A 23517-nucleotide genomic window follows, 5' to 3' on the forward strand; every position below is an offset into this window, starting at 1 on the left:
TCCAATCTAGCAGCCTCTTTGGCCTTCGATCTGGTGACTGCGGATACTATCTCGGGGTCAGAAAGATCATTACTCAACAGGCATGGGATAGGGAGTGAGTCTTTCACCACTACACAGCACTGTGCTGTTTCACCCCACCAACTGAACTCTATCATCGCTACTTTTTCCATCAAACCCATTGACTCCATGAACAGACCCAGCAACATACTGTTCTGGCTGTACCCACTGCCGTGTGATAGCAGTGATCCTAGCCGCCGTGTCCCTGATCGCAGGAGTTTTGTGTCCATTGGTTTTTTCTTTTTTTTTTAAACTCTTTATTTTGTGTTAATACAACAACTACAACAAACAAACAAAACATAACCGGCATTTTGGCACTGCACATCGATTTCGCTTTGCATCTGCTGTCCAGGAGCGGCCGTGGCACTTCAGTCTGGTGCTGTCTATGTGGGCAGTTCCGGAGTCTCTCGCTTATGCCTTCGTTCACTTGGGGGCCTCGAGTGCAGCCTTCCATCGTTCATTTATTGTTCCTCTGCTCTCCTGGGATCTTCCTTGTCACTCTCCTCTCTTTGTCCGAATAAGTCCTGCATCAGGGAGTTCCATGCCATTATTTTTTGTCCCGTTTCCCCCTCACCTCTCTGCACCGCCCTTATCCACACCACAGTTTCTGCCAGTGCCCACTTCTGGAGGTCAGACCACCATGATTCTATTGTTGGGCCTTCCCTTGAGTTCCACGCCACCGCTATCCGTCGTTTGGCCAATATGCATATTTAGTCTCATTTTCATCAGGTGCGACTTATGCCTACCTCCTCTGGGGAAGAGGCCCAGCAAGTACATCTCCAGGTTCCCTGTCTTTATTTGGAGTCGACTCCCTGCTACTTTGACTCCGATTTTGTCCCAGAAGATCTATATTACTGTACAGGCCCAAAACATATGACCATGTCTGCTTCATCTGCGGAACAGCAGGGGCACTCACGGGGGTCTCCCAGCTTCATCGTATTCATCCTCTTGGGCGTGAGGTATTCCCTGTGTGTAGTGTATAACTGCTTGTCTGAACCTTGCGTTCCCGGCCACTTTTCTTGGATACTTCAACACCCTGGTCCATTCCTGGTCACTGAAGGGCCTCTGGAGTTCCTCTTCCCAACGCTGTCTTATGTGTAGCATTTGCGAGTTGTTAGATCTCAGCAATTGTTTATATAGCCTAGAAGTCGTTTGTCCCCCCTTCTGATATGTCGTACCATGCATCCAGTTCTCCTCTCGTGTCCTCTTGCTCTGGCCATTCTGGCCATCTTTTCTTGATTTTCAATGTCATACGGTTGTGTAGAATGATTTGGTCTTTGTGTATATCATGCTCTTCTACCATGTCTTGGAAATCCGCCCATTGATCCTCCCTTCTCAGATCTCCTATTTGCGCTACGCCTTTGGCTTCCCACTGGGATCAATATATTGCAAGCGCACTTGTGTCCATGCCCACAAAACCTGCTAGTGGGATCTGTGCCGGATAGAGATCCTTCATCCCCTGGATTTTCCACACCCCGGTCCATAACTTGCGAATTTGAGCATGTTCGGTAGGGTCCTTAGCAGGGATTTATCGACCCATGGTAGTTCCCTTAGGTAGTATAGCTTCAGCGCTGGCTGGAAGAGGATTGTGTCTATTGTTTTGTCTTCCTCCAGCCATTTGACTACAAATTGCAACTGCCACGCCAGGTAATACTTTTCTAAATCCGGCAGTCTGATGCCTCCCTCTTCATAATCTCTCTGCAGTCATAGCGACCCTGCACCTCTCCCTTCCCCATAAGAATGTTTGTGCTATTCTGTTTAGTTTTGTAAAGAAGACCCTGGGTATGGTGTGCGGGATGTTCGTGAAATAGTATAGCAGGCGCGGGTGTACCACCATCTTCAGGAGGGCCACCCTTCTCATCATACCCAGAGGAAGTGTTTCCCAAAAATCCATGGCCTTTTGTGTTCTTTCGAGAGCCGCCTGTGTGTTACATTTATGTGAGTCTGCAGTGTAATGGTGTATCTCTATTGCCAAGTATCGAAAGCAGTGCGTTGCCCGGGTTAGGCCCAAGTCTGGGAGTCTGGCCGGGCGGACCTGCTTTAAGTTTGCCAGGGGGAATTGCAGGGACTTTTCTTTATTGATAGCTATCCCCGAGAGTCTGGTGTACGCATCAATTGCTTCCAAGAGGCAGGGTAGGTTGATGCGCGGTTCCTCTACAAAGAGGAGCATGTCATCTGCATACAACGAAATTTGATGCACCACTCCATCTATATCTATCCCTGTGTCCCCATATTCGGCTCTGAGGAAGATCGCCAGCGGTTCCAGAGCCAATATATATATATATCACATTGGTTAATGTTAAAGGACATTTGTACCGCGCACTATCACCACCGGAGTGGTCCCCTGGCGGTTCTGAAAAAGGAGGGGAGGATGAGTTAGTGGGACAAAGCAGGAAAAGTGCAAGAGAGCAGTGATGTGCTGTTGGCAGCCTCAGACCGGTGGGTCCGTTGGCTGTGCCTGGGGTGTTTGCGGCGGGTAGACGTTGTGTACTGTTGTGCACGACTATGTGTATTTTTGTTTCGTTGTTGCAGTGTAGTGAAGTTTGTGCGGTTTGTTGTGCTGTAGGTTTGGTTGGGTTTGGAGTTTGAGAGGTGTATGCAGAAAGGGAAATTGTTAGTAGGGTTGGTTAGTTTGCGTCCCTATCCTGAGTTGAGGCGCTCGGTTTGCGTGGTCTCCCCTGATGCAGCTCTGTCCAGATCTGGGTCCGACTGGAATATAAGGTTCCTTACTCTTCAGGCCCCCACCTCTAACATGCGCTCTCAGTGCTCCCCTTAATATCCTTTAATACTCCTGTGGGAAGTGCATCTGCCAATGTCAACCTCTTGGGTAGTGTGGTGGTCATTGGTGACAGTGGGCAGCCCTGCTTAGTTCCTCTGTATATTCTCCAGGCTTCTGAAATATGTCGCCCCGTTTTCACTCTGGCCCTAGGGTCATTATACAGCAGCCTGATCCATCTGAGGAACCCTTCCCCTATGCCGAAGTGGGCGAGGACATTCAGTAGCCACCCCCAGTTCACAGAGTCAAATTCTTTAACAGCGTCTAGGGACACTATTGTGCATTGTCTAAGATTTGTCCGGTCTATCACATGGTGTAGCCTACGCAGATTCCATGACGTGTTCCGTCCCGGGACATAGCCCGTCTGGTCTGGGTGAATCAATGTGGGCACTACTTGATTTAGGCGGGTAGCTAGAACCGCCATAAGTATTTGGGCGTCCTGACTAATGAGGTAAATCAGCGTATACCGACATGCTACCTGGCAGTTGTATTCTCTCATATGCGTCTTGGTATGTCTCTAGCAATTTCGGGGCAGTGGTGCCTTAATATATCTTATAGAACTCACCCTGGAGCCCATCCGGGCCCAGGGATTTACCCAAAGGGACTTTCGTAATTACTATCTCTATTTCTTCCACCGTAAGGCGAGCATCTAATTGTTGGACCTGTTCTGCTGCTAGTTTCGGTAGCCTGATCTCTGCTAGGGCGCCTGCAATGGCTCCAGGGTCAACCTCTGGGTTAGGGGCATACAGTCGCTCATAAAAGGAGACGAAGAGATTTGTTAATATCTTCCCGATTCCTAACCTCTCTCCCTGCAGCATCCCTGTATCATCTTCTAGTACTGTTATGGGGTATTTTTTACTTTCCTGCTTGGTGAGCCAGGCCAGGAGTCTTCCAGGTTTGTCCCTATCCGCATGCCACCGCTGTAAGTACTTCCCATAGTTCAGCCTCCCTAATTTCTCCCAGAGTTCTATACATCTCGTTCTCAACTCCATCAGTACTCCAGGTTCCTTGCCCGCTATCCCTGCTCTTCTAATTCTATCTCCCTTTCCAATTTGCCAAGCTCCTCTATTGCTGCTCCTTTGAGTCCCCCAATTTTGCCAATTGCGCCCCTCTTATCACTACTTCGAACGCGTCCCAGAGTGTGGCATTACTTTCAACGCTTCCCTCGTTATGCTCGAAGTAATCTACCACCTCATGCAAGTGTTCCTCTAACTCGCCCTCCCCCAGAGCCTCCATGTTGGTATCGGGGTTTTCCTATGGGTGTGTGCCAATGCTGCTAATATCGGCACGCGGTCAGACAGTGTGCATGCTTTAATATGAATCCCCGTGAAATCTCTCAAGGACTCAATGCCCATGAACAAGTAATCTATTTGTGTAAATATCCCGTGGGGTGCACTATAATGTGTGTATCCTCTCCCACCAGCTGCAGTCGGTCGAGGGCCTTGTTTAACTCCTTTGCAGGAGGTGCTGGCTTCCTAGGTTTGTCATCCGACCTATCAAGGAGTGGGTCCAGGGTACAATTGAAATCTCCTGCCCAGATGAACGTTGAGTCTGTATTCGGCCAGTTTGGGTGCTAATTTCCTGAATAATTCCGTCACATCATGGTTCGGAGCGTAAGTATTAATCAATCTCTCTACTTTCCAGCATACCATGGACCAGCACTAGTCTCCCCTCCGGATCCGTTTCTTGCTTTATTAGCTGAAAGGGTACTCCTTGGGCAATCCATATTAACACTCCCCTTGCATAATTAGAGTATGTAGCGCTGTACCCCTGCCCTCCCCATTTCTTGTCAACTTTGGTCCGTTTCTCTGTTAAATGAGTCTCTTGCAGCATTGCTATCTTGACCTTCATTCTGTTCAACCAGGCATAAACTCTGAGCCTCTTGACTTAAGTATTAAGTCCCCTCACGTTCCAGGTTGCTATTATTAGCTCACCTGGGCCCATGTGCGCATTGTCTTTTCCGGCTCTGTTGTCCCATAGCCTTGATCCTGCCTACTGCCCGATACCTTCCCCTTTCGGCCATCACTTGAGACCATCCGTTTTCGTCAAGGCCCCTCTCCCCACTATATCTGAGGTTGTTCCTCCAAGTTTGTTGCTATTTGTCAGTCTAGTCGCTTTTCGCTCAAATTCTTCGGTTATCTCTTATGTCGGTCCATCCGCTACCAGTGCCGTTTTCCAACCACACTCAACAGTCAATAACCAAAACAAAAACTGCAAAACTAACGCCCAGCCACCTTCCCCCTGCTCGGGCCTCGTCGCTTCTCTTGCCGTGCTCACCAAGGTGGAGCAAGCTTGCCGCTGCGTGATGCCTCAAAACTGGCATCTGAACTAAAATGCTTGCTTTTGGGGTACTGCTTCTCTCGGCCATTACGGCAGGATTGGAGCCAGTCGCTCCTTCATACCGTCCATCTGACTTGATTGAATTACTGAATACTTGACGTCTTTAGTCCTGGTGATCCACGCTCTTCCTCATCGGGGCCGATTCTCGTCGTTATTAGCATTCCTCTGCCTTTGCTGTGGGATGCCTTGCTGGTCCATCCATGCGTGGGCCTCTTCAGTCGAGTCAAAGCAGCGGGATTTTCACCTTGAGTTTAGCGGGATACAGGAGCATGTGCGCACACCTGATGCTCTGAGGCGTTCTTTTGTTGGACTGAACTTCGTTCTGTTTTTGGACCATGACTGTATAGTCTGGGTATATGGTGATCCTGGAGGAGTTCCTGGTGATCACTCCCCCTTACATTGAAAATGTCAATATCTTCTCCCGGTCTCTAAAGTTAATGATCTTGGCGATCATCGCTCTCGGGTGAGGGGGGGGGGGCTTGGGGATTCTGGGGGGGGAGTGTGGGGGGGGGGCCACCCTGCTGGGGTCTCCTGGTCAGCGCTCTGTGCGTTCTCTACCACAAAACCCTGGGACAGTGTTCCGGCACCGATCTCCAGGAGCAACATGTTTACGACATACTCCGTGTGGTCTCTGCCGTCTTCGCCCTCCGGAAGCCCGATCATACGAATGTTGTTCCTCCGTGCTCTCCCTTCCGCGTCCTCCGCTCTACGTTACAGGATCTTGACTCACTTCAGCACTTCCGACATTTGTTTCTGTGTGACGGCAACATCAGTGGTCTTTTGTTGCACTTGCTGTTCCGTTGTCGTTACTCTGTTAGGTTCAGTGCATCCTGGCAGAGGAGGCCCACATCTACCATGACCATGTCTAGTTTGTTTTCTAGGGATACCTTTAGGGCACTATTGCTGTTTCCATTTTAGTTTCGAAGGATGCTTTCAGGGCAGCAATTGCTTCTAGGATCAGTCCTTCATTTGCATTTTCTGCTGGGCACAGAGCATTTGTTGCAGCCATCTCCGTGTTTGACTGGGCCGGCTGCTTGTTCCCAGATGCCTTGGTGAAAGGGTCTATGCTGACTTGTTTGGTTTTCCCTTCTGTTTTCCTGTTTGACATTATCACTGTGCAGGCATGAGGTGCTGTTTCTTCCTGATGCTCCTCCCGTTGGGGCCACCACCTAGGTCTGTGTGGGGCCAGATTCCGCCTTGTGTGATGCTTAGTGGCGCCGGGGCCTTCTGTAACCCAACTCCATTCAGCTCTCGTGTCCCCAGGCCGGCTTCTCCTGACATTCAGGGTGTGAATCTACCTGCTCCTGCTCAGCCCGCTGCGTTCCCTCCTGTTTACAGGGTCTCCTTGCCGTACAAGTTATACCAGTCTAATTTGTGTTCTACTGTCCTTATCGGGGGCACTTACCTTCACTCATGCATGTGTGGATCCTAGGCTGGCCCTTACGTGCACTTGGACATGCGGGCCTTGGTCAATGATTCTTCCCTTAGAGTGGGTTTCTCACAGATCCCCCGCCATTATTTGCCTGTGTTCGGTGGGTGGGTGATGGTCTCAGGCCCTCTTTTCACCGTTTCTGTTGGGCCTAGCTGTTTGGAGATCCACTCCTTCAGTTCCTCCAGAGGATCTTTATCATGGGCCTCCTCATGTGCTGCCAATGTCTCGCCCCCTGTTCACTTGTTCTCTGGTGCATGGTATCCCCACACTTTGTATAGTCTCTCGTTCCGTTGTATGCCCTCCTCTGCTAGATGTTGCTTAGCCTTTTCGCCTGGCAGTGTACGTTCATCTCGGCACCTTCTTCCCTACGGAGTGCTGATCGCAGAGTAATGTCGCAATGGGGGTTGGCCTTTTCCTTGGATCCGTTGTGGTGGACTTCACTCTCCTTGTTGTACCCCCGTCCCCCAAGGTCTTCGGCGTTACCCCTCCTCTCTGTCCGGGAGTCCATGGGGGCCAGCTGATTGCGGCTTCTCTCCAGTGCCTGTTCCCACAGGGCGGGTACCTGCACTGCTCTCCTCAGAGCCGCTGGCTGGTCTCAGTCTCACCTCCAATCCGCCAGCTGGTTCCCAGGAGGAAAAGTGGCTCTGTCAGTCGGGGGGGGGGGGGGGGGGGGGGGGAGTGGGGGTTCACTCACTTTGGGTCCGCTATGCAGACCTGGGGGCGTCCTGCCCTGGATCTGGATGTCCCTCTGAGCGCACAACCTCACCACCGGGCCCGCAAGTTCTCTGGCCCCCGTCCCACTGTGGTCTTCGTGTCGGCCCTCTGGGCTCCTCTCCTGCAGTCCGTTTCCAGCGGTCTGGCCGTTCCTGCCCACTCCTTCAGAGGATGTCTGTTGTTGTGCCGGGTGGGTATCTGGCTCTGACCAAAGGTCCTCCGCCTATGCGCTTCGCCTTCCGGATCATCACACACTGGGGTTTCCCCTTCAGCAGTTCGGGCTGCTCGCACCTGCCATTTTGTTGCGTGCCGGCGGCGTCCTTAGCTGTTTTGTGTACGCTCACTGCTCCTATTTTGCTCCGTAAGCTCACCAAGTGATCTGCAGGTGTTCCGACGTCTGTTGCTTTACTTTTGACTTTTGTTTTAAGTTGAATTTGCCAGTTTGGCAGTCTCTTCTTCAGGGTCACGTAGGAGCTTCCCAGCAGTGCCTCCTACTGCATGGCCGCCAAGCCACGCCCTCTCATTTTGTGTCCATTGATCTGCACTTATTCTAAGAACAGTATTCTTGGGAATCGGACCTCTACTGGAGATCCAGTGCCGTTCCCACTCAGTACTACCAGTCCACATTCGGCCACTCCTTAACCTAGTGGGAAGTCCTCCTCTAGGAGGCCCATACTAATGATGGCCTCCTCTATGAGTCAAACATTAACTATGGCTTTGCTTGGGTAAGCCCTTGCAAGCGGGATTCCCCTTTCCTACGGCCCAGTTCCTTACACAAGAAACAACCTTTTGGGTTGTGAGAATGCAGGTGTCCCAGCGCTAGGGGTGCACAGCTGAACTGAAGTTGTGGGGTTTCCATTCATGAATGTTGGGGATCTGACTTGGAAGAGGAGTGGGTTGGTCCTTTGTGGGCAACGGTTGACAACCCTCGTCTGGAGGGTTCTCGCTGCAGCACTTGAGGACCGAAGGACTCGAGGATGCCTGCCGGTTCCACTTCGAGGAAGCGCGGCCTGAGAAAGGTCCACGGACCGAAAGGCATCAGCGGCTAAGGTGCTAAGGTCTCTGCAAGACTAATATGGAGAATGAACTAAAATAAAATTGAAAGACTTTATTTCATCACTGGTGTTCATGATTAAATGACTATGAAATGATTGAATATAGATTTGAATTATGCAGTAGTATTAACTACATTCATTGGCGATCTTAGGTCTGGTGAAGGTTTCACTTTTGGTCAGTTCATTTTTCACCGATGTAGTCTACATTGTATCTCTGATGGTCACCATTAAGTTATTCAGTATTATTATTTACATTAATAACCATTCTATATACAAGTAGTGCCCACGCTACATTCCCATCCTTGTTAACTTTCTGGTCAGAGCATTTCTCTTCTGGTTTGGGTGTGCTCGCCTGAGCCTTTTCTGGACTCTGGTACTGATAAACCTGTCGGCAGCGTTGGTAAACTCTCTAGGGTCTGTAATAGTCTTGACTACAAGATGCTGGTGTAAGTCGATCTCACAATTATTCAAGATATGCTCAGACGCAATCAAAATTGTAAACCCTTCTAAATGTGTCCACTTTGACACCCACCCACCAAGATATTTCATTGACAACTGTGGGAACGCTTCAATGTCTGCCTACTTTACTTGCCAAACTCTCTGAAGCTCTTGAAATACTGTTCTGGGGTTTTACAAAACTTCCTGAGAATGGCTGACTCGTGCTCTCATAAATGGGCCTTTCTTTAGGAGTTAACTGAAGAATTGCATCAGTCCCCAGTGTCAGCAAGCGACTCACCAGGGCTGCACCCCAGAGTACCTCCATCTCCTGTTGCTGAAAAGCAAGCACGAGCGCTTCAAACCAATCAGATGTCCTTCCCCACTTCATAAATCTAAATCTTTGGGGATGTGGTGCCTGAGTTTGTCCCAGGCACCTTGGTTTTAACTACTACTGCTACCCTCGCTAGAGGTGGATCTGTTGGTCGCCTCCTCCGAGTGGCAGCTTGTGCAGCTTTATGATGACCATGTCCCACTGTTATTTTCCTTCAGTGCTAGTCCCCATCATTCAACAGGAGCTTCCTAGCCACTGCACCGTTAACAGCAGGAACCAATACTGGGCCACTTAGAGGCTGTGCCAAGTCCGGAGACCTGTCGGATTCTGCACTAACCCATCACCTTGTTGACACTTTAGAGTATTGAGACTCCAAACATGCCTCCATGAGGGGTAGTCGGTGAGAAACACCACTCGGGTTGTCTTCCTTGCCATCGTCAAACCCACCTTGTTGAAGATCTCCATTCGGGTGCACAGGTTTATTAATCCTGATGCTGTTGTAGGCGGGGGGGAGGGAGGGGTCCCCTCTCGACCTGCAACGCGCAGGACAACTTTGCTCATGCCTTTCACAGTCTCTATGTCAAGACAGACCATAATTAAAAAATACTTTGCAGTATTCTAAACTTTGACTACAACAGTACTTTTCTTGTTGGGTGACTAAGCTGTGCACAAAGCTCCAACTAGATCCGACCGTCTGCCACCAATGTGACAATTCAAATCCTGGGGTACCAGTGGTGCAGGGGGGAATATCGGTTCCTAAACCATCAATCCACCCCACACCTCTAATACAACAGAATGGATCTGAAAAGATTGGATTAATCAAACATGCAATTAAAATTGTAAACCTCCTTGTCCAATTTTGTTTATGTGGACAGAACGGCAGGCTTACCTCCTCTAAAGGTAGTAGATTTTTGGTTTTTTGCAACACAGCGAAAATACAATTATTAATCAATGATAAAAAGGAGTGCCCAGTCAACGATGTATTACAATCGACTTTATTATCGAACAGACAATCTAACAACACTACTAATTACAACCCACATTGTAAAGGAATGCAGAGAAGAGAGTTTTCTAAGAAGGAAAAGGGAAGCACTCCTGATACTGACAGGAGGGTAGGTGGGAAGGACCAGGGAGACAGAACCACAATGTACCTCTTGCTGTAGTTCTTGGTGCTGGACAGCATTGAGTCAGCTTCAGGGTGCTTATCCGGCTTCTGCGACAAAGTTCGAGATGGGAGTTTGCAGCGGGTATTAGGTGGCAAGCCGGTTTGAGCGCAAGGCTTGGCAAATGGCTGGGCTTCACAGCGACTCGGTCAGGAATCTTTGTCTCAGCGCTCATGGGAGGTTCTGAGGCACTGGTCAAGATGTGTCGGGTTCCTTCAGCGACTGCGGCTTGACAGCGGTCAGCGTTGTAGGTGGTTGCGGATTGAGGAACTCAACTGGCTCCGGAATGTCCTTTAATGCTGACAGCGGCAAGTGCTTGTCATTGCACTCCTGCCCGCCTTTTCAATGGGCTTGAGAAAGCCCTTCAAGGCAGACAGCCCAGACATAGGGAGTATGTGGCAGGCAGCTGCCTGGTCCTTGGTTTTTTGGGTTCAGAAGCCTTCTGGCACTCCCTGCCCATAGAGCTTGCTGCAGAGCCTAGCAGGTACTGAAGAGGCTGGAGGGTCTTCGAGTTCTTTTTTCATTCTGTTCCCTGAGATAAATTAAGGTGAGGGATCTTGCTTCCCTCTTTGGATGTTCCTGGCATTCCTCCACTGGTGGAAGCTGTAAGGCTGAGTACCTTCAGCTAGGGCCCAAGGATGAGATCTTCTTCATGCTTCAAGTGAAGTCTTCAGATCTGCTTAAAACCAAACCAGTTCCGGATTACCAAATAGGAAATGTAGTCACCGGCCTATGGGACCCACTCCTTTTAGATCAAATAATATTTATTTGATCTTAAAAGAAAATTACAATTGAGCTTTCGTAAATTGTTTCCAAAAGATAGAAAAAAATGATTCAACTCAAAGAAACGAAAACTTAACATAGATGATAGGTTATTTTTAATGCGCTTAATACCCAGAGGTTTCCAAGCGCAGACCCGGAGATCAAACCTGTGTTGCTCCAGATCGTCTTGCTTCCAAGGTGAACACGTTGCCCATGAACTATCCTCCCGAGACCAAAGACTCATTAAAGACACTATTGAGAAAATACTGTATTCATTTAATGTACCCATTAACTAAAAGTACATAAAACAGAGACATCAGATTCACATAATAGTTTTGTCTCTTAAAAGCTCATCTTCTGGCAGCTGTCGAAATCCAGTGCAAACTACGTACGTGTAACGTACAGTAGTGATGGTCATCTCCATCTAGTGGCCGACGTGCACCCTTCTTAGTTCAATGTTATCCCAGTAGAGCACGCGCAACCTCCATAAACAAAGCTTTGTGAGTTAGTGTGTCGCAAGTTCCAGCCGACTCCAGACCCTAGTAGAATATTCCCTTCGAGAACACCGATGAGTATATACACCCGAAAGCTGCATTACTAAGTTAGCTTTTCTGAGTTATAATGAAGTTTGATTAACTTCACTGTTTACCATAACAGAACAAATCTATCTTGTTCAGGCACTTTTACTCATTTTTGGCGACACTTAAGAATTCTTTCATTTTCTTGAACAAATCGTAAATATTGTCTGTCGTCGCTCTTTTGTAGACCTATAATGTCAGCGCCCGAAAAGAACAGGTACCAGGAAATAATTTGCGACTGCTTAGAGGTCTCCAGAGGGTTTAATCCGGCACTGCGGTGCTCCAGCCCTCTTTTACAGACAAGTGGGACATTGTTATTGGTGTAGGCTGAGCCTACCTTAGTGAACCAATTCTGGGGTCCTACCAACAATTTTCTGTATGTGCGAGGTCATAACCAGAGAGCCTTGCGACAATAAAAGGTAAAGGGGTGAAACAGGAACAAGGATTGTCCAGTACTAATATGGCGAGCCCTTCACTCAACAGAAAGAGCTCTGGGCTCACTCCTTCTTGTCTGCTGTGATCAAAGAGTCTCTCTGGTTAATGGTTCTCCCCATGTGGTTCCTTTTTAAAGTGGCTGATCTCCCTTGAATTGCTGAGAGACCAGACTCTCTGGCTTCTGCAAACCACATTCTAGTATTTTAGGTATGGGCCCCCGCCACCCCTAGTGGGTGTGGTCTACTGCAACAATAGACTCAGACAGGTCAGTTCACTGTCATTGATACAGAGGGCGGGAGCTGGCTTCAGGTTCACACACTTACATATGAAAGGGTTGTTGGGTTTCCGGTCTCCTTTGCTAACCTTTGGTGTTTGAAGTACCCTCTATTGGTATGTTAATCACTGCCACCAACTGCATGGCGCAACAAAAGAGCAAAGTGGTTCCATGGAGCCTTTGTAAGTTAATCAGGCTGTCCAAAGCAGGGTGAAGCTCTACACCCACCTCTCCTTGGAATGACGTCATGCTCTGCTTTCATATAACAACTAAATATGACAGGGGCGTACTGTGCCTGTGTCCATGCCAGAGTACACGGGTCTATGCGTTTGTTTTGTTGTGAGCAAAGGAAAATGTGTGAGGATTAGCCCGACATATTTTCCTGAGACAGGTTTACCATGATCCATTTACCTCCACATTTCAAAACCAGCACAGCCCACGGCCAGCATGTACGGCTGGTCGAATTCCTCACATCTTGCAAACAAATTTCACACAGGCATCTGACACCTTACTTATTATTCTGTCAATAAATGGAAGTGGCACACAAGGCAAAACATTAGCTTTCTATGAAAACCAGTTCTAGTTCAAATATTTAGACCAACACAGATTTTCAGATGTGGAGGTATTTGTAGCAATATTACAAATTGTTTTGCTGAATATGGTATAGTATTACTGGAAATACTGTATAAAAGAATGATTAATAACAAGCGGTTCTGTGTTCTATATGATATTATCTGGTGGTCTGACTACATCTCCCAAGGTGTAAACATGTTTGCCACATAAATACAAAGCAATACAGAGAGAATCACCCATGACAACCTGCAAGCTATAACTGTATTAGAGTTGAAGCACACAGATTATTTGCTGTGCAAAATCTATTTTTAAAAAGCTATGATTTCCAGTGCTAGCAATATGGTTTGGTTTGAAATCTTTCACTAGTGCATGCAGAAATGTGGATGATTAGGTCATGTAGGATGTTTTCAACCAAGGAGCACAGAGTGACATCAAGCACAACATGAAATTATTACTGTTGTCTGCGTCATTACCCTGTAGCCAGAGGATGGAAGACATGCCTTCTTGCTGGGCTCAACTACTAAAGGAAATGTAATCTTGTATATGGTGTACTGCACTATAACACCTTTGCATAAAGGTTAGATATGTAATGGTGTGTTCACACCTGGGTGGACAACACCAGTGAGGTTATACAGCTGCGTCCTTTCCTTACATAGGACGACTATGCACAAAGAAAACAGTTAATATATAAAGACATTCCACACTCTGAAGACAATGGAGGTTTAGAACAAAGGCTGTATGGCTGTAAACGGTAAGGGAACTAACTACAATACTGACGAAAGAGGAGTGAAGTGGCCGATATATGTTTTGGAGGCCACAGAGCGTGGAGGAAAGTAGAATTTCTCTTACCCATTTTCACCAACATCTGATGCCCTTTATTTTCTTCTCCGAGTCTATGGTCTGGTATTAGGGGGGCAGTACCTGACCCTAAACCAGGTGCAGACCTAAGATTAAAATGAAAAGGCCTGATCACAACACCAATCACAAAACAAGACTTTGGGGTGTTTTGCTATCGCCCAAACCATTCATCCAAGCACTTTAATACATTCCAAAATAAGGGCAGAAGAACACATAAATAAGGATTGGAGAGCACGGTTTTTAATAACAGTATTACCAAAGTTAGCTCAACATAAATCACAAGAACAACTCTAAAAATAGATCCGATACAAATATCAAGAGCTGAACTTGTTCACGAACATTGTTGGAAGTGGCAGGATAATGGATCTGCCAACATCAGAATCCCCCAAGACTGAGTGAGTTTCCACAAGGGAGACTTGGACATATTGATAAACAGGTACAACTGACATGCACATGAATCTGGGACATTTTAGAACACAGAGGGACATGTCCAACAAAGTGAGGGCTGCAGCCCTGCAAAACTGGTGCGCTGACACTCACGGTGGAGTGTTGCTGCGAGATCTTGATCGAGGTCTCCGTTCTGGTGAAGCAGATTTCGATCTGGACCTAGACCTGGAACGGGATCGACTCCTTGATGAGTGGGTCCTGCTTCTGCTTCTGCAAGAAAAAAACATTCAGGTTAAATGTTTGTGAATTGCCAACACAATAACATTAATGAATGCAGTTTCAGACAAGAAGTAGTATGATACAAACAGCATACATATTTCTATGATAGTACAGAACACAATCCTTTTATGTCCCTTCAATCAACAAACAAGCATGTGCATGCTGTGTGACAAACTTGGTTATATATAAAAGGTGAAATGCTCTTGTCTATTACTACTATGACATGTCTCATGAGTGTGAAACAGACAGAGAATACATTCTTTTTTATATTGCAAACCCAGACAGACTGTATGCATTTCTGTTTAACAATGCCATGCTAATAATACCATGCCATGAGCGGGATCAGTTCATCGATCAGTAACATGGATTAATCACACGTTATACTGCCTGTGAGATGTGCTCCGCTACAACGTTCGCCCCATGCACTTACCACTACTCAGCAGATTGACTCAAAGAGCCAGAAGTGCAAGGAATGGAGCACACATTTCCTTAGGCTGGTAGGCCTGGGTCACCATAGCAATAAATGCTCCCTCCCTCATTAGTTTTCACTATGTTCTTTAATCATCCCTTCCAGTTTGAGGCATGTGCTGACTTGCAATGCCAAAGGATTCATTTCTTGGTTATGATACAAGCAAGATTAAAGAATATTCTAGTAATCACTGCCACTTTACCTATATCTCCCAGCAAGTATTTTAATGGAAACCGAACAGAAGGAACCCCAACAATGTCATTCAACATATCGGCCACCGTCCACCAATATAAACTGATGGGTGGACATTTCCAGAACATATAGTTGTATTTAGCAGAAGATAAACCACACTTCAGACACGCCCGTCCGCCCACATACGGGGAGAATTTAGCAGCTTTTAGCAGGGGAATCATGTAGCCATGGATTTTAAACTGCATCAGTCGGTACCCTGCATTCATAGATACTTCTTTGGTTAGCAGACAATATTGGCTCCACCGCATATCTGAATTCAGTGCCTATGTTCCGCTTCCATTTCTGGCAGGCCTGTTTTTTTAAACCCTTGCACTGTCTAAACCAGGCAGTAAAGTCTGGAAACCATACGGCTGTTCTCATCAGTCAGTGATTGCAGCAATGCATGCATGCGTCTCCGGCTCAAGCAGAAAGGAGGGCCACAACCGACCGGCGACAGCTTGGGTCCGGTAATAATACAGTAATTTCAAAAAGCCATCTGCCTGCTTGGAAAAAAAAGTCTTCCACAGACCCAAATCTACCCTCGGGAAAACAGGTCACGTATTTTCACATCATATATACGGGGCAGACCTCCTGGGTAGTTCCATAGCAGAACCTACCTATTGTAGGGAGTGGTGAGAGCCAACCTGTGATATATTCTGGCCCATGCATTCACAGAAGTATGTACAGGATCAAATGAACATGCGTCTATATATCGGTCACTAAAAACCACTGATCGTAAGCCAGTGGGAGCCGCCCCATACTGTTTCAGGGATGCATGAACCACCCTGTACCCAGAGGACAACCAATAGCCAGCAAAGCGTGCCTGTGCCACCAAATAATAGAGTTCGAAATCTGGCACAGCCAATCCCCCCCTGTGCATAGTTCTGAATCAGCTATTCCCAGATAAGCTTAGCCGTCCCCAACACCCCAAATAAATGACAGCCCAAGCGGCCTCAACCTTGTGAAGAATTCCCTCCCTGGCCATTCGTTAACATTAAACAAATATAAGAGGACTTTGGGAAGCACAATCATTTTGAGCAACGAGAGCCTACAATACAGTGAAAGGGGAAGCCTGGACCATACCTTCAATTTAGCCCCGAGTGCGTGCAGGAATTCTGCATGATCATCGGCATACAAAGATTTGTATTACATGGAGATTACCATACCTAAATACTTAAATCGCAATGGCACCCATTTGAACCCCAGTAAATCTGGGGAAATGGTAATAGCATCCGTAAGAGGGAAGACCTCCGATTTAGACCTATTGAGCCTATATCCCAAATACCCAGGGAACTCGTGCACGGTGTCCATCATGGGGCCCAGGTTAACCTCCGGATCCCGTACGTATAGAAGAATATCATCCACATATAACAAGACCACCTGCGGGCAGCCCGATATGCAGATAACCCTATACCCGTGCAATGTTATGATGCATGCTGCCAGGGGCTCATTGGTAAGGGCAAAAAGCAGGGTAGACAGCGGACAACCCTTCCGCGTACACCTCTCCAACTGCAGCACTTACACAATGTTGGTATTGCCAACACTGCCACAGGCCCAGTATATAGCAGACCTACACAATTTATTAAATAATACACTAAACGATAACACGGCAGGACTACAAACAAATACTGCCACAACACTGAATCAAATGCTTTCTCAGCACCCAGGGAAGCAGCAGCCACTGCCCTGGGACGCTGGTTGATCTGAGACATAATGCACAACAGCTGCCTAAGATTCAGCGCTGTGGGCCTGGGTGTAAACCCAGACTGATCTGGGTGAACCAGGTGGACAATGTAGGGAAGCAGCCAGGCAGAATGTATCTTAGCAAAAATCTTCTCGTCAACATTACAGAAAAAGGCCTGTAGAACGCAACCTCTGCTGGCTGTCCTACAATAGGACAGTAATGATGGCCTCCCGAAAGAAAGGTGGTAGCTCCCAATTTTCCATCGCTTCCTCCCACACCAACAGCAATATATGTGCAAATGTTAGCTTAAACTCATTGTATGGCCCGACCCCAATGCCACGATTGCCTCGCACACCACCTCAACCGTGATCGTATTGTATAGGGCTAGCCTGCCTTCCTTGGGAAGCTACTGAAGCACCATAACAGAAAAGTAATCCTCTAAGGCCCTGGCAGTACATGCATCAGCGTTGGCATACAACTCCGCATAGTAACCCTCAAATACCTTCTTTACATCATCGCTGGCGACAGCCACCTCCCCCAGCTGGACCACGAATACCAAAATAGCCTACGTCTTTCCAGATTTCTTGCGCTCCCCCTACGCTCTAGCCCTCAAAGCATACTTCACTTCCTTTTCAGCAAGGTATTGAAACGTCAACACCTTTCCCTTGATCACACCCAGCAACACCCTGTCCTTGGAGACACTGTATTCGTTTTCTAGCTGCCAGAGTTGCCGTTTCACCTCACTCAACTCCGCCCTGACGGACTTAAAGGCCCCTGCTGTAACTGACAGCAATTCACGTTGCATCCACACATTAAATAAATGCCTCCCCCACGATGGAATACCGGGAGACCGAATGCGTGTTAATGTTAAAGTCGTCCTTGACTTTATCCTGTAGGATAGCTGTCAACCCAAGGTCCTGTAGCATGGATGATGGCACCCAACACAGAGGGCAAGTATGCGGCCGTAGGTGCAGAAGTATGGACAACGCAACCCAGGAATGGTCAGACAGCGCACGTGGCAAGGTTTCACACTGTTGCACCTTGAGAACCAACTCAGTAGACAGAAACCAATAGTTTATTCCGGACATCAGGTTATGCACAGTGGAATAATAAGTATACTCTTCTCTAGCCTCTGGATGTAGACAGCGTTAGATATCAGAAGGGCGTAAATGGAGCATAATGTGCCGAAGTGACCGTGCAGTGGCGGACCCATCAAGGACATTGTTAATGGTATTGAAATCCCCTCCCCCCAAAAAAATGAGGGAGTGGTCAGGGAACTGGGTGAGTAGGTCAAAGATAGATCTGTAAAAACCAGGGTCGTCAATGTTGGGGCCATAGGTGTTAAAGAGCGCCAGCTTTCCCCATACTATCACAGTGGCCCAGTGGAAAGGGACCGAGCGGTGGATAAGGGTGAGCCCCCTCCCCCAACGCCCTATCCTGAGAGGAATAATTAGTATAATACCTATGGCTCCCCATCTCGGGGCAAACGCCTCATGGGTACTCCCAAACACATGGGTCTCATGTAACATAAGAATGGTAGGCTGATGCCGGACAATATAAGCCAAGAGCTTCCTTGCCTTGCTCGGGTTGTTTATTCCCAGCACATCCCACGTAAAAAAAAGGTGACCGTCTCCCCCAGGCCCTGTGATGTCAGGGCCCGCCACGCACCAACACCTCTTCCCATCTCATTACCCATACCATCCCATGTCGCCATAGTACAACAGCCATTCTGTCAGTCAAACCTTCGCCTTGACTGCGGTGAGCACCTTCGTGACCCCTTTCACCAACTGATCATGAGATATGACTATCTTCTAGGTGTCCTATTCTCGTCTCAGTGATGCGCCCACTATCTTTGTCCATTCCGGGAGCTAATGTTGGCAACAATATCATCCAGCTTAGTGTTAAGAGGCGAATTCAGACTGCATTGCCGCCATTTATTTTATTTATTGGTCATTTGTAAGGCGCTTATACAACTAAAAATTGCGTTTCAAAGCGCCACAAGGCAAGAAGGGAACAATCATGACAATGAAGATGAAAAACGTTAAACAAACAAAATGGTCCTACTGGGCCTTGTGACATTCTGAGCATGCAAGTGCAGAGAGGAGGGGGTGAAGGGAACAGGATAAGTGCAGGGGGTCCCACAAGGGGGTGGGAAGTGCCATAGAGAGTATTGCGGCGAGCATCAGGCAAGTGCGAGGCGAAGACCGCACAGGAAGGGGATGCCAGCCGCAAAATCAAATAAGTGCCATCCTATGGCAGCATCACAGGCAGGTGAGGGCCCGAAGGTAAGTGCAAGAGGGGATGGATGCTGAAGGTGATTGGACAGAGGGCCAGGACCTGGAAGCACTCATAAGGTACCTGAACGCCAATATCATCGGCTGAAGAGAGCTACCAAGGAAGCGAGTGAGGGAAGGAATAGGAGTGTCTTGAGGAGCTTGCAGAAATTGAGGAGATCCGGCTCAAGACGGATGGGGAGAGGGAGGCTATTCCAAAGGAGGGAGCTAGCTGAGGAAAGATCTGCCACCAGCTCTGTGTTTGGCGAAGCACTTGACCAGCAGAGTTGGCACCAGAGGATTGTAGGGATCTAGGAGAGTATTTGCTAAAAGCAAGTTGCTGATAGCGTGGCCCCAGGCCGCAGACAGCCTTGTGGATGATGCAGAGGGATTTAAACTTGATAAGTGCAGCAACCAGAAGCCAGTGGAGAGACATTAGGGCTGGTGAGATACGTTCCTTGGGCTCGAGGCCAATGATAAGTCGCACAGCTCTATTCTGGGTTAGTTGCAGAAGAAGGTAGATTAAGGAAGAGGCTGTTGCAGTAGTCCAGCCTGGAGAGTACCAGAGCTCTAGAGACATTAAGCTTCTGGGGAAAGTGAGGAACGGGAGAATACCTCCAAGGAGGTGAAGTCGAAAATGGGCCTTCTTGGCAAGGTCCAGGATATGAGAAGTGAAGGAAGGAGAAAGACGAGTTGAACAAGAATCCAATATTTTTGGCTTCAGAGCAAGCAGAGGGAGGCGAGCAAAGAAAGGGAGGAGAGCAAGCAGAGGGATGCCAGAGAGCAGTGGGGGAATAGGGAGCATGAGTTCCGATAGGAAGGACCTCTGTTTTGCTGGCATTGAGGCAGAGATCAATAGAGGTGCACCATGACTGGATGGTGGATAGGCAGTTAGGGATAACAAAGGAGGTGGGAGAAGGGAATTTGAAGACAAGTTGGGTGTCATCTGCATAGCACTGGAAGTGACGGTAGAAGGAGATCAGATGGGCAAGAGGTGCAATGCAGATGTTGAAAAACCAAGGGGAGAGGATAGATTATTGGGGAACACCACAGGTAGAGATGGAGGAAGAGAAGGGGCCAAGGATCACCTGGAGGGGCGGTCGGTGAGGAAGGAGGTCAACCACTCCAGTGCCTGGCCTTCAATACCGGAGCCGTTTTATGAGGATGGAGTGGTTAACAGTGTCGAAGGCAGAAGAGAGGTCAAGAAGAATGAGAACATAAGGGGAGTTGGAGTCAAGATTAGCAAGCAGTTCTTCACGGGTGTTCAGGAGAGCAGATTCCGTGCCTCTGGGTGCCCAGAATCCAGGTTGATGGTCATGCAAGCAACAAGCAAGCTCAGTGTGTTGGATCAGTTGGGGGAAGACCAGCTTTTCCAGAGGTTTTTCAAGCAAGTGAGTGAGAGATCAGACGGTAGTTGGCTGGACAAGAGGGGCCAGAAGATGACTTTTTTTATAAGGGGGTGCACAAGGGAGTGCTTAAGAGAGGAAGGGAAAGGACCGGATGCATGACAGTGGTTGCAGAAATCCGTTGAGAGCAGGAGCGAGGGAGCAATATTGTCCTCAATAGTTCTGGAAGAACAGGGAGAGACCTGCTTGTACGAGACCCTCATAGAGCAGACTACTCTATTGACTGCGTCCGAAGTGAAGGAGTGTGTGGGTGGGTGGAGAAGGGAGAGGCAGAGAGGGTGCAAGGCGGAGAGGTGGAGGAAGGGGAAGAGAGGCAAGAGAGGGAAAGTAGGATGACTTGAGTTTTAGCAGAGAAGTGGGTGGCCAGTGCAGTGCAGAGGGCCTGAGACGGGAGAGGTGAGGTAGAGACTGCAGATGGATTTGCTAGTTCCTTGCAGTTTTTAAAGCGTTCAGCAAGTTGTTAGAGGCTCCAGAGATGCAAGCCTGTATGTGGGTTCTCTTCTTAGAGCGAATTGAGAGAAGATATTGCTTTTGGAGAAGGCGACAGGCCAGTTTATCCAAGGATGATCTCGAGGTCTGCCACTTCCACTCTGCAGCTTTGCAATTGCGTTCGAGAGCAGCAAGATTTGAGTCGTACCAACTGTTACACTTAGTGAAAGGTCTCAAGCGGATCCTTATGACAGGGGCAAAAATGTCAAGCATGTTAATGTTAGCGGGATGAAGATGGTCTAGGGCAGACAGAGTCATCGGGAGGGGGGATAAAGGTAGAGGCGAATGCAGCAACTGACACTTGTTTCATTGGACAGATGTCCATGAAAGAGGCTGGCAGGGCTGTGGGAGGCTCGGTCATGGGGCTGAGAGGACCCCAGTGGGAGGAGAGAAAGGAGTGGTATGACCATGAGAGAGGGGTGGAGAAAGGGTTAGTGTGTGGCAGAGTGAATGACATTGAGGGTGTGTCCAGCAGAGTGGGTAGATCCAGAAGGGAGAATAGCGAGGCGAGAGAATTGCAGGGGTCACGGAAGAGAGTGGAGGCAGAGGTGGTAGAATCAATATGGATGTTGAAGTCACAAAGGTTAAGGAGTTTTGAAGTTGAAGAGAGCAAGATAGGGCCAGGGGGGGTCTGTAGATGGTTGCAATGGTGAGAGAGGACGTAGGATAGACGCCCAGTTTGCAGACAAGGCTTTCGAAAAGGAGTAGGGCTGGGTGGGTATGAGAGAAGGAGGGACTCACTCAGGGAGAATCAGGGCAACTCCACCGCCAGCTCAGTTTGAACAAGGCTTGGAGATTATCTTGAAGCCGCCGGGGAGGAGGGAGTTAAAAGCGGTGGCTAAGCTGGCATTGAACCACATCTCAGTAAAAAAAGGACGTCAAGGTCTTGGTTTTCTAAAAGAAGGCAGATGTCGCAGGAATGTTTGGAAGCAGAGCGAGCATCAAGCATGGCCATATGGATCAGGTCACCACCTTTGGAAAACTTTCAAGGAGGGGTACAGGGGCGTGGGTACACCTGTCGGAAGAATCGGTGAGGAGAGAGAGGAAGGCAGAGTAGCTGGTGAAGGAAGGAAGTTAACGAGAGATGGCAGGCGCCGATCAAGGAGGAGGTGGTTGGGTTGAGGACCTTAAGCCTTGACAGTGCCATTGCAATAGGCATTAACGATACACCGGGATGAGAAGCCCGCCAAGAGTACTTCCCATCTAGTGCCACCATTAATGGGTGAGGAGGAGAGAGAGAGAGAGTGGAGATCAGATGAGGAGTTCAGAGATCTGGTAAAGGAACAGAAAAGAGGATATCAGTAACAATCTGTCTGGAGGCATAGCGCCGACGTAGGTGTCAGCTATAGGTAGACCAGGGGTTAGTGGCCAGATTACGTTAGAGGGCGATTGGCGATAGCATAGCAGTTAGAATAGATAGGGCAGATGAGTGCCGTGAAGGAGAGCTGAGGGTAGAGGATAAAGAAGAGACTGCACTGCACAACACAAACTCACCAGGCGGCCTAGTAGCAGAGAAGGGGGTGGATGTCCAACTAGTGTAGTGGAATCATGTATAAAGCGGAGGGTGCATGGAAATTAGGCACATCAAATTCAAAATCGCCAAAGAGCACACCAATACAGTTCAAAATGGAGGGTGCACAGATATAAGGTACATCAGGATTGAAACTGTGGGGTAGTAAAGGACAAGCACAGTAGGGATATCATGTGGCAGTCATACAGAGGTAGCCGTTAGGTGAGGCTAGGAGCAGAGAACAATGCAGATGCAAACGCCACTAGGAAGTTCTGGGGGCACGTTATTAGAAGTAGCTGCAGCAACAGGATGCAAAGGGAAGCTGAAGCATGTTGCGAACTGGAAAACATCAGGATTGTAAAAGGTGAGGAGACCAGAGGATCGATATTGAGAGAGGCGTTCAGGAGGAGTTAGTAAGGACACAGTTGCTCCTTGTGCAGGCGGAGTTAGGAAGGTTTGGCCATCGGTCCAAGACTGTTTACAGTAGAGTGGCCAGTGAGGAAGGCAGGTCACCAGCATAGTGCAGAGCGACTGGTATCCACAGCAGTGATGGGGTGCAGGAAGCGCTGTGAGCGAGGCCGGTGAGGATTTGTTGCTACGAAAGATGCTTACCATGCAAAGGCCTTAATGCACAGTCCTGATCATGGTGGGCCCTACCAGGCCCGGACAAGGCCAGACAGGGGTGGGCAAAGGCCCTTTCAGGTTGCCCTTTGTGGGGGCCAGTGATCTCCTGCCATCTCCAATCGCCCAGTGGGATAGTACAATGGCCAGCCAATCACAGCGAGCTCCACCGGAACACCCAGAAGGAACAATCAACTGCAATAGTAGCCACCCGGGGCGGCCATGATGTAAAATGTCCCTTGCCGGCTCGAAGATGGAGGATGCACTATGTGGTGCACAATGCAGGATGAGGGCTGCCACAAAGGCAAGTAAAAGAAGAGGTTCCATCCCCACTGGTGCAGCCATTGCACCTGTAGGGGAAATCAATGCAGTAGACGCAGTG

General features: G+C 48.4%; 1 protein-coding gene across 5 annotated transcripts in view; it reads right to left on the reverse strand.

Moving 5' to 3' along the window:
• CHERP (calcium homeostasis endoplasmic reticulum protein) overlaps nt 1–23517 on the reverse strand; it is a 1035077-nt gene that overhangs the window by 229528 nt on the left and 782032 nt on the right. For all 5 annotated transcript variants that reach the window (XM_069649195.1, XM_069649194.1, XM_069649192.1 and 2 more), the window contains 2 exons: nt 14327–14443; nt 13778–13872 (listed from right to left, as the gene is read on the reverse strand). In XM_069649195.1, coding sequence (XP_069505296.1) covers nt 13778–13872; nt 14327–14443 — 212 coding nt within the window. The remainder of the gene's footprint in view (nt 1–13777; nt 13873–14326; nt 14444–23517) is intronic.

Source organism: Ambystoma mexicanum, chromosome 1p (assembly GCF_040938575.1).
Source record: "Ambystoma mexicanum isolate Mex_15411 chromosome 1p, UKY_AmexF1_1, whole genome shotgun sequence".
In the NCBI taxonomy this organism is placed as follows: Eukaryota; Metazoa; Chordata; class Amphibia; order Caudata; family Ambystomatidae; genus Ambystoma; species Ambystoma mexicanum.